Here is a 12406-nt window from a genome sequence, read left to right as displayed (position 1 = left end):
AGATGATCAACATCCTGTTGCAATCATGTAATGCAAGACCCTCCTGCAGGACACGACAGAAGACAAGAGGACAGAGACAATTTCCAGAGCACCATTGTAGCAAACGCAAAAATAGAAAAATCAAAAAGAAAATTGAGGTAAGAAGAATTACAGGAAAAAAAAAACTTAAAAATGAGGAGACAATATAAAGTCTTAAAAGTTCAGCAGACTCCTGGGTGAAAACATTTCATAGGAGTGGAGGAAACCACGCAGCATCTCCTCTGAGTCATCACACAGACTTGGAAATCAGCTGGAGAAAATAGACTTTATTACAACCACTGCACTCGGCAGCAGTTGGACTGTTGGGCAAACGCTCCTATCTGGTTGTAGCAATTCAATTTGCAATGACACCAGTAATTTGGGTGGAATGGAAGGAAAATGGAGCAAAACAAAGTGATTGGCAGAGAGAGACTTTAAGAGTGTGATGAGGAAGTTTTTTTTTGGCAGAAGATCTGGACTGTGTTTGTGTGTAGACTGCATGGAGGTCAGACGTGTCCCGTTCAGACCTGACATTTAACAGTGCCGCCTCCTTCCTCCTCCCTCTGCCTCCCTGAGCCTCCCAAGGCTTAATGAGCGACACAATGAGGACTGTGACTCCTCCTCCTTCTCCCCTCAAACTATCTGTCCTTCCCTTCATCTCACTTCTCCCAGTCTCTCGTCCTCATCCTCTCTCGTCTCGCACGCTCCCCCTCCAATAATCCGCGTGGTGAGTGCATGTTACCACATGTGGGTATGAGACGACGAGGCCAGTGTGCTGCTGGCAGCCAATTACATTAATGCAATCTCTTCTTTGAACTGCTTATCGCTGGCAGCACAGCCATTTCCAAACACTGGGGCTCTGTCATGCCTTTCCAGGGGATGACTCCTCAGTGGACGGGCTGGGCCCGAGGTTTAGGAAGAGGAGGGACACGTGACAGAAGAGGACAAAAAGACACAAGCACAACATTGTTCTCTGGCCTTCAGCAGCAGACATAAAGGTTTCCAAGAAGAAATATTTTCAGTCGACACCAGCAGCTGGATTGTTACCCATGAAAAAGGCCGGAATAATGAGCTCAAATCATATTTGGCAATTCCTTAAACGTGAGGATGGATGATTCAGGTGCAGCTGGTGCACATCAAGCTGGCAAAACACGTGTTCACTTTAACTTGACTCAACCTTCATTTGAAACAGGATCCTTGTACTGAAGGTTCCGGTCAATTACTGTGACCTGCTGGAGAAAATACTGCTTACAGACACAGGGGGCAGTGGCCTGGAAGTAAAGCATCAAACCAAAAGTATAACTTTTTTTTTATCGGGTTGGAAAAGGTACATTAGTGCAGTGGTCCTGAATAGATGGACTGCGGTCCAGATATGGTGCCAAACAAACTGTTTTGGTCAATTCATCCAAGAGACAGTATTTATCTGTCCTCTGGTGACGGAACCATGCATTTCCCACGTTTAAGCAGTAGTGACAAGGATCAGGACAATGATGTAGTGAATGATTATATATACTGTGACTGCTTCCTGTCAGTGACACAGAACTAGGGATTATTTTAGCACTAAGTCACCAGTTTAAAACAACTACATCCCAACAAAAATAAACACAAACTGTATCACAATGACAGGAAAAAACAAAAACCCCTCAAAACACAACAAAAACCCAGGGTACCAGCTTCCGTTGACAACACTCCCAAACACACCCAACCACCCAATGAGCAGGGCCGCAGCTGTGGTAAAACACAGGTGAAGCCAATAGCTCCTGAGGAGCAGGTTTTCACCACGGGGAAATCTTTTTCCGTGGAACAGCACAGAGGGAGGGCTTTTTAAAGAAGAAATATTCTACCTCAAAGACAAGGTTCTGTTTCTTTTTTTTAACTTGGATTTTTATTGAGATTTTGTTAGAGTGAATTACACAATCTATTTCCATCTCAGAGTTATAACAAAGGAAGGATCATTACAAACTAGATTCCTAGTTCATTAAATAAGCACAGTATCTCACAGTTAAATGTTTGGACGCCCAGAAAGAACCAAGCCCTGATCCTTTGGCAGGATATGTACAGTTTATTGAATTTTCCAGCAGTCAGTTAGAAATGAAGGTGCCTTGTGCACGACAGGTGAAAAGTCTTCTTGACACCAAACCAGTTCAGTTACCTGGAGAATGTGCTACAAAGTAGATAAGTTAACGGTGCCTGTAACAAAGTCTGATTTAATTCTACAGGAAACAATTGAAAAAGTGTCTGCAGAGCTGATAACTGTGGGGAAGCTGTTGAAATATTCTGTAGCAAAAAGTTATTTCAAAGGATATCTGAGAAATTAGAAATAGACTTTTATGATGCTTGTTGTAGAATGTTTAGTAAAACAACCAATTAATAAAAGACTATTTACTGAGTGACGATGCACAGACCGCACCACAGTTTGCTGAACGAAATGACATTTTTTACAACTTATCGAGTTGTTAAACACTAAACGTTCACTCATCTTAAAAAATACTGAAATATTGGTTTAAGAAAAGTTACCCAGGGAAATGTTAGTGTTGGGAATCTGCCCACTGTCTAACAGAGCATGAGCTAAAAAGAAAACACACACTTTCTCCATGTATTACATATAGTACAAATATAAACATATATCTAAATAAATGATTGATCGTGATTAATCATATTTTTAATAATGATTACAAAACATGTGGTTTATTTGTGACTAATTAACTAATTAAGAAATGTAGTATTGTAAAATACAAATTTAAATAAAAAAGAGTCTCATGAAGAATGGGACCAGAACCATTTCTACACTTTTTTATGGCCATGAGGCCCTTATGTATTAAAGATATTATTTATTGCAGTCACTCACCTCTGCCCTCTGCCTAATGCTCTAAATACAGGCTAACTTTAGGTGAGGGTGGATCAGATTAATGTATTAGCCAATAATATACATTGTATAAATACAACTCCCATAGGGCTCTTTAGCCTCCTACTGTTCAAACATCAACACTCTCTGCCTTGTTTCCTGCACAAATAGGAAAATTCAAGTCTAACCTCCATCATCCTTATCATGGAGTGCGGAGAAACCTTGGAATCTGACTGCTGTAAAAAGAACAGGGCCCCAGAGTGTACATCACCGCTGACAGCTTTAATAAAGACCACATATATAATCTTTTGTGCGGTCAGGTCACCTTCAAGGCCCCCGTCATTAACCTTATGATTGCGGTCAGCGCTGAACCCTGTACGAACGTGAAGGCAGGAACCACCAACAGATATCTATCTATCAATCTGTCTATCTGTCCGTCCGTCCGTCTGTCCATCCATCTATCCATCTATCTAGCTAGCTACGTATCTATCGATCTGTTTAGCCGTCCGTCTGTTAGCATGACTAAGGGACAACTTTAATTGAAGCTTGACTCCTCTGTTTTTAATCATTGTACTTACACTTTAGCTTTATAAAATGAATGCTCTGTAAAACAAAATACAGTGGTTTAAATGCTGAGTTATAAATTAGCTGCTCTATATCAAAGACATCACGTTGCCCGGTGTTTCCTCAGGACACCACTCTTCTTCCTCTCCTTCTGTCCATCCTCTTTTCCCTTTCTACCACTTCCTTCCTCCCAACACTCCTCCTCTCCGCCTTCTGTTTACCTCTGGGGCAGTGTGGTACCATGAGGCTTGTCATCACAGATGTTTACTGGGCAAATATTATCCCAGGTCTTTTAACTGTGTATGAGGAGGTTGACATACACCTGGGAGACACCTCCGTGGCTAATGTATTCAGCCAGGGTTTAAGCTGCTTACTCAATGTAAGGACTCGCATGCGTGAAGAGAGCGATACGCACAGAATGTGAACGTACTTGGTTGCATTAGGGACAGACGCGGCCCTCCTTCCCTCGGAACACAGTACGCACACACAGGATAATTTATCTTAAGGATGACGAAGATTATTAGCTCTCAGGTCCGGTGTGTGACTGTCAGCTCAGAGGCTGCAGAACGTAATGTTCAGATTAGCCTCGCTCCTGCCACAAACATATGCTCACTCAAAATAGATGCCTGACTTCAAAGAGCAGCTAAATAAAGACATCACCGAGCCTGGATTTGTGTTGTTGCTTCTCCCATTTGATACCATGCAGCAGCGTTTCATTACACAGTGACATTACTGAGAATGCTACTCATTTGGCTCAGGTGCAAAAGTCAAAGTAAACGGCTGGAATGAGAAGCTGTGGAGCTTCACACTTTTTATTCACGTGTACGTTCAACCTGAGAGAAACTCTTCTGTGGCAGCAGTGAGAGAGAATAGACTTCACGGCTAAGTCCGTCGTCATGGAGATAAAAATATGTCTTTTCGAAAAGTTTCAGTGAGCTAAATTCTTTACTGAAGAAATCATGTCCTACAGCTGACATCAAGCTGCTCCTGCAATCAAATCAGTCGCCCTGATTGGAGGCCACAGCCTGGGCTGATGGGATATATACTCTTTACACCGCTCTCTTTTCCTACCTAAAAATATTCACAGGATACCAGACATTGAATGGTCAGAATCTAATTATTAAAACATCCAGCGTTGAATGTTTATGTACTGTGTGCACAAAACGTTGTGTTAGGCATAAAACCCTGTGATCTTTAACAACTCAAGGTTTGTTATTTGAACCAGTAAGGACAAATTTAATGATGCAAAACTTAAATGCTGGTTTATGGGACATCACTTTGGTGACACCATTTGTTTTGTTGTATATTATTTTCACAGGAAAAATATATCCTGAAAAAATATGTACCGTAAAATGTTAAGTAACGCAGTTCATTATTGTATATAACAGAATGTATGAGAGTTCAAATCCATTAAAATGGTTTAGTTTGTTTGTGGTTCACAGATTCCAAAATGAATGGGTCAAGAAAATGTGCAAATAACACTCTGGATTGAAGCAACAATAAGTGGATGAAATTTTGAATCTGATTCATTTCACAGATTATTTAGTGGGATTTATTCTGAAAGCTCAATGTGAAACATTAAAAATAGAATAAATTGGGCTCATGTACACAAAATAATGTTTTTCCTCGTTACGTTCACAAACCACATCTTTGTGCATCCACGGTTTATTGGCTCATATTAAGGCTGTATTTGAATCTGCATCACTGGAGAGACTATTTGCTTGTGTTTAATTAAAAGGAGTCCAAAAGAAAACTAATACTAAAGTTGGGTCCTGTAACAAAGGCAAATAAGTCTGCACTTACTGAAACCTGCAAAGAGCTCTCTGCTGTCCTCTCTTCACCTAATAGCCCTCTCTCACACATAATCCATCACTTTCATACCCCCACTCTTATAGTAAATTCCTCCCTTCACTTTAGAAAACAGATGTGTGAGGAGCCTGGTCACAGTTCGTTTCAAGGTAAGTGCGCAAGTGCGGTCACAGCACCAGAAGGTCACACAAACATACCCACACACACACACACACACACACACACACACAGAGACGTGCCTCCTTTACAACCCTCTTCCTCATCATACTTAATTCATAGGTGTTTTAGAAGTGAGTAAGCTGCTTCACGTGTTTTTGCTGTGAGCGCAGCCACGGCAGACTGATACCTCCGTATACCACAGCATTAGCACCACTCTTCACTCTCAGCCACTCAGGGTTTAGTGAGTGCTTTCACTGTAGTGACCTAAAAAGCCTGTGAAAGCTGTGAGACTTTTACAACAGGAGTTTAAATCTTGTCTCAATCAGGGCGACTACTGGAAAAAAGAACCCGAGGAGACGTGACGGAGAGCAGGCGAAAAGGTCTCCGCTAATTACAGCAAAACCATCAAAGTCACAGCAGACTTTTTGTTATCAACGAACCATGTCAAAATATCCTTCTAACAAATTATTTCCAGTTTTATTCACCATACCAATATAGTTAAAAATACCAAAAATTGAAAGAAAACTTCTAAGGCAGATGTTATAATATAAGTTTTTTTTTGAAAAAAAAACATTTCAGTTAAACATTTCAAATACGTCTGACACGTTGTAACGCAGCAAAAGTTCTCATCTGGGTTGTGTATAATAGACAAATAACAAAGGCCAACACAACGTGTCGAAGCTAAGATGGCTCCTTGAAGAACAGCTGCTGATGCAGCAATAAACTAACCCGGCGCTCTGTGCCAGAGGAGCCTGTACATTAAGCTAAATAGACAAACAGAGCAGCAGCTCGCTCACATATGTCTGCAGCATCAGTAGTAGTGTCTTCAAATGAAGAGCTTTACCTCCAGGATGGAGTGACAGATGGCTGAGAGATTGAAGAAGTGGCATATGTTACAGCCAGTGGTAAGAAGCAACAAAGTGCCAAGACGAAGGGGAGGGGGGAGTGAGGGTGTGGGGGGTGTTGTTAAAGGAGGAACATGGAAAGTTTGAGATGAAGACACTCTGTTGCATAAGCAGTCAGACTTTAAAGGTTATGGTTATATAGGTTAAAATGTTATGTAACAGAGCAGAAAAACAGAAAAACACTGAGTGACAGTATTTTATCATTTATTTAATATTTATATGAATAATATTGTGTTTAAATGATGACTGATTTGTTGTGTTTTGTGTGAATTTTTACAGTAAGAAATTGTTTTTTGTAGTTCCCCTTTCTACCCTGTAGGGGGTGACATGCACAGTAGAAAGCCTTGGTTTGTGAGTTGCCTGTGCTGGTACAACATTGTTTTATTAAATGTCTAAGATTGTACGTGAGTTGCCTGTGCTGGTACAACATAATTGTTTTATTAAATGTCTAAGATTGTAGTCTCCACATATTTGGGTTTTGGAGACTTGTGTTTGTTCACTGGATGTTAGCACATTAGCATTCCTCTTGACAGATGGACTGAGCCAAAGTCAATTAGATACGCTGCGTGTTAACAACACGCTAACAGAGCTGGGAAACTGCTGATATATTTAACTGGAAATTTCCAACAACTTTGTTCTTCATAATACCTTTGACCTGCAGACCATGGACATCCGACTTAGGTCAACAATCTAAAAACTTTTAAATAGATATTTATTAATAAAAAAAAAATTCTTGGAGGTTCTGCTTTGGGTTTCGGTGTAAACGCAAGCAGTACAAGGTACAACTTTTGAGTATTTTTACTCCTATCCTTTTTTTTGGCCAACCTGAGTCTGACATATGATGAGCTTAAGCTCATCGTCCCCGGAGTCTCTCGTTCTAAAGCTTGTCATAGCTAAAACCATCCAATCCAGTCACAGACACAAAGAGAAAATTTAAGTACGTGGAAAAACTTGCACTACTCAGCCGGAAAAAATGCAACAAAGGAGCTCACACAGTGACAGAAAGTATGGTTAAAGCCTTATCAACGTTAACTGAAAGCTCAGGTTTGTAATGTCCTATTGAAATCCAAATACCTGATTTGGATATAATAGAGTAACGAAGGGACGAGACTTTTTACTGGATATCTCGACAGTAGAGCAGGGACGCAGGCGGACATGAGACAGAAATAAAGACGAAAAATGACAAAATCACTCAGACTCTTCTTCAACTTCATTCTGGAGGTTTTTCTTTGCCATTTTGACAGCATGTCAAAAACCATTACAGCACTAAGAAAGCAATGGTTGCCAATCACAGGCTGGAAATCTCAACCAAACCAGCCTGTAGGCGGACATACCATTCCCTCTGATCAGTCCTGCTGACAGAGAGTAGGTGGCGTTGGAGAAAAGATACAACATTATACAGTGAATCAACAATATACAGAATTATAGAAGTGGTGGAATAATATGTTTTTTTATATTTAAAAACAATTATGTGGTCAATCAAGGTTGAAAAGTTCAGTGAGGCAACTGGATGTGAAGTTTTAGGTCAGTTGCCTGTTGATGACTGAGAATCTTCATAGATTTGGTCAATCCTATTTTCTTAATTTCTTAAGTGCCATAAAGACTAGATGATTGAGGTGATTGTGCTGGTATGGCATTATTGTTTCATATAAATGTAGTTTATTCCTAATTTGTAATGGTACTGTAGATTCACATCAACACATAATACATGTAGAGTTTGTCCACTGGATACTAGCACATTAGCATACCCTTTGACAGATGGTTTAACAAACCATAAACTTCATAGCTTACATCTACATTCTAATATATCTGTTTTACAGAGTTTTAATTAGAAATGTATTAATATATATATATATATATAAAAAACAGTTTACTTGGAGGCTGTGCTTTGGTTTTCAATGGCTGCCTGCCTTACTGCCACCTAATGAGGGCAGTGTTCCGGCTGATAAACACAGCACAGTATAACTCATGTGATTCATTATAAATGACCAAAGGAGTGAATTCAATATGATTATATGACTGATCTGACTTTTTACATTTACATACAGTACATGCAGTAGCATGGTGAAAGACAACATGGAACATTCCAGAAACTTCTCTTTTATATATATAAATCTGGCTATAAATCTTGATTCAACTGCACAGACGTCTGAGAGAAAGAGGAGGAAGAGACAAAGAAGGAGAGGGTAACACAGGAGAGGTGAGACTGATGATGAAAAATACTCACACTCACCCATCGTTTATCAGTATCAGGGCTGGACATTATAAATGGAGCTGCTTGTGGGTTGGTGTATATAATGCAGTCAGTGAGACGGAGGGTCCGGGGCGTCTGTGGACTGCCAGCTCCTGATACCCTGCACTTCACCTCTAAATGCTGCTCAGCTTCATGTCATGCCCACATCACACCGAGGCACTAATCCGCTTTGATGCCATAAGAAAGGAGTTAAGGCGGCGACGTGCAACAATGTCAAGACTGTGTGACGGGGAATTAAAAAGATTGCTTCACATGTGAGACAGGTGTATTTGTAGCATTTGTAACCTAGCGGACAGTCTGTTGCTATATCTATGAAATGGCCAGATCAGGGATCAGGTAATGGGTTCTGATCCTCGATACTTATGTATATATTTACCCAATTTCTATGTTGTAGACATGTGTATTCATTTATAATTTATTTTAACAATAAATAACGCCTTAATTTTATTTTTCATTTGTTATTTCCTTTTTGTCAAAGTTAGGAATGTAATGTGTAAGTAACACCTAATTCCTCTTTGGAAAAAACACATTTACTTTGACGGAAAAACAGACAAATTAATAGAAGAAGAAGATCTAGAGAGAAAGAGGGAGCGAGAGAGGGGGACAGAGAGAGAGAGACATCCGTTGACTACAGCAGTTTGTCTATTTTATGCACCAGAGTGTATCCAGATTATGGTTAATCCTAAATACCAGTCAGACTCACAAACGTCAGCTATGAGGAGCTGATGTATTAACTCCACGATTTTGCACTGCTGCCGACGCTGCTTCTCCTGCAGTTTAAGGCAGATTTAAAATTTTATTGAGCACTTTTGGCCACATCCTAAATTAGCCATATCACTAAGGATTTAACTGTAATGTGCCATGTCTGAGTCTGAGGACACATTAAAAAAAATGAAGAAACTCAGTCACCCTGGGTCGTACCATAGTCCTCAGGTTTACCTCAGGCAGCACATTTTAGCGTATTTTCACATTAATGGCAGGTAAACCAGAATGACTGTAGTAAAACATCCTCACTTTATTGTGCCTCCTTTATTTGCTGCACTCATAATCTATATTGTGTACGGTTTGACAATAGAGAAGGTATAAAGAAAAACAGAAATGGGAGAACTACTGTACTGTATGCAACAACACATCTTTAGGAAAAGGGAAAAAAAACTGGGATTAAATTAGAAGAGAAAACGTAAATTCAACAGAATCATTTGCAGTGGAGAAAATCTCAGTTGTTTTGTTTTTAGTTGCTTTTATAGTGGCGACATGATATTTTCTCTTTAATCTTGACAATTTTGGAATCCAGTCATGGGCCAGATTGGAAGGTTCGGTGGGCCAGATTTGAATACATACTATTTTTACTATTTTTTATTATATATTTATTCAATAAGTATATTTGTTTTGTAGAAATTGTGTTAGAAAAAAAGTTCAGTAAAGTTTTAAAGTAATAGCTGAGAAAATGTCTGTGTGGGAGGTTCGACAATAGTCCGCTCTACAAACAGGTGCAGATGGGGGCAACATAAGATGAAGCGACTGAATACATCAGGCTGAACATGACAACATCTCCCCCTGTGGGTGATGTGACTCACTTTGAGACAAACCTCAATCAGGGAAGCTTTCACAGATCATGTAATTAAACCCGTTGACTCTGTTCTGAGAAACCCGACAGGTGTGGAAACAATTTAGAAAACCAAACGCACAAGATAAATTTTCTGGGATATTCTGAAATATAAAGCATGCGATGACCTGTGGCTCCCTGGAAAAAACACTCTTTATAACACAGACGTCGATGTTCTGTTTCACTGGTGAGTTGTGTTTATTACCCAGATCCATTTAATAAGGCTTGAAAATATTCATAGGGAAAGCATGTGTCTTTACTCACTGTTGGTTTTGAGGCGGGCGGGTTCACTGTTGCGGCTTCCTGCCTGGTTGATGGCCTTGACGAAGAAGATATAGCGGGTGCCACTCTGCAGGCCGTGCACAGTGTAGTGGTTCTGCTTGATGTTTGGAACGATCATCCAGCTGTCTGCTGAGTTGTACAAACCTGGCAGAGCCGGAGAGAGAAGAAAACACCAGCACACAGATGTGAAGCATGAGTGACCGTGTTCTGTGGACGTGAACAGTGGGAGCAGTGAGCTCAGCTGTTCAACAGACTAGAAACATTTCTCCAAACTCCAGCCAGAGCAGTGTCCTAGTTTCTGCTTGAATCTGAACACAACTTCATCATGCCAGTGGGAGAACAGCACTTGGCCACACAGCAGGGCCATGTAGGGCACACATCTGGGCTGGGTTATACACGAGTCTGAAGTAGGCAACAGGATGAGCTTGGTAAAATATTCCCTTCATTAACATCAACAGCAGTGAATTGGGAGGAGAGCACGAGGAGATCTGACTAAAGCAAAGTGAGACATGAAAGTTAAAATCCACCAACCAACATGTTACATTCGTTCATCATTTTCTTGACATTTTTCCAGCTGTATCATAAAATATAATAAAATAACCATTAATAACAATAACAATTAATCACGATTAATTGATATAATTTATTGTTAAAAAATATCGGGATACCATCAGGATATACAATATTATAAGATTCTACCCTCCGGCCACTGTATCATGACAGATGCATGAATGCAGTTTGTGCCTGAGGGCAACAGATCCAGATCCCTTATACTGTAAACATAGACAACAACAGCAAACCCCTGGTGGTTCGTCCATTGCTTCTCGGTGGCTTGCAGTAGAGTGTCAGTAGTGGTGGGGTCGACTGTCTGTCTTAACCTGCTTCTACATCTCAGTCTCTTACAAAACTCTCTTACAGTCAGTGCAAGGCAGGAAATCTCCACTCTGGTCTTGAATGTTTACAAGATCGTACCATTGGTTTATAGTCTTGTTTAAATGAAGTTCCTTGTATATTTAATACACGTTAGTCAAACCAAACAAAGAGTCTTGATTAGTGACACAAATGCATCGTAATAATGCTACTCATCCACTTGTCGCTGTTTCTCTGCACAGAATTGTGAAATAAAATGACGTTTTAGAGTAGAGTGTGTGAGAGTAGAGCTTTCAGGGCCATGCGTGCCACGTCCCTCCTGGTACGGATACACCGTGAATTATTGAGGGAGACGGTAGCAGCATGCATAAGTAATAACCCAGAATCTGCTTGTAAATAGAAATACTTCACAGGACGCAAATATGGCCTTTAAAGTGATGCAGCTTTTAAGAATGAATGAGGAGAGCCTTAAATTCTGTAAACTTTACTTTGACAAATCGGAGGATGATTTGGAAGTCCTTCAAAATGGGAGAGAGAAGGACACCTATAAGAACAAGTCTAAAATTATTCTCTTGACATTTGGCATGGACACTGACAATCCACTTTGCCAGATAAATGGTTGAATAATTATTTTTTGGGTCAAAAAGTCAGACTGTTGTTCCACTGGTACAGCTCTGCCAGGTCGGTTAAAATAAACAGGAAACAACATCCTCCCATCTGTTGTTCAAGTTACATTTGGATGAAATGAAGGTTGAGATCTGATCACGGTCTTTCAGGAAGAGACACAAATAAAATACAGAGCTGTTCCATGTTACAGTTTGTGATATCCACAGCAGCTCTCCTTCTCTGTGAAACCAAATTAGGTCAGCACACAGTCATGCTCCATCATTCCTCATGCCGCTGAAAGGGACTTTTCTGATGCTGCTTTAGAGAGAACTGGTACTTCAAAGTAAGTGCAGGAGCGAGGCGAATGTGCCACTAAAAAGAGAGAGTGGAGGAGAAGAGGTGGGAAATACGTCACCTCAGATCCTGTATCCAGACGTGGAGTGTGTGTTTTTAATGCATGTTTTAAAATGTGCACATATATTTGTGTC

At 40.2% G+C, this 12406-nt stretch overlaps 1 protein-coding gene across 4 annotated transcripts in view; it reads right to left on the bottom strand.

Annotated features, from left to right (window-relative positions):
* mid2 (midline 2) overlaps nt 1–12406 on the bottom strand; it is a 119145-nt gene that overhangs the window by 4117 nt on the left and 102622 nt on the right. For all 4 annotated transcript variants that reach the window (XM_008326697.3, XM_017039563.2, XM_008326696.3 and 1 more), the window contains one exon: nt 10425–10586. In XM_008326697.3, the coding sequence (XP_008324919.1) occupies nt 10425–10586 (162 nt within the window). The remainder of the gene's footprint in view (nt 1–10424; nt 10587–12406) is intronic.

The sequence above is a fragment of the Cynoglossus semilaevis genome, chromosome 15 (genome assembly GCF_000523025.1).
Source record: "Cynoglossus semilaevis isolate Cse_v1.0 chromosome 15, Cse_v1.0, whole genome shotgun sequence".
In the NCBI taxonomy this organism is placed as follows: Eukaryota; Metazoa; Chordata; class Actinopteri; order Pleuronectiformes; family Cynoglossidae; genus Cynoglossus; species Cynoglossus semilaevis.
The sequence above is the reverse complement of the archived record's forward strand: the minus strand, read 5'-3'. Positions and strand labels throughout refer to the sequence as shown.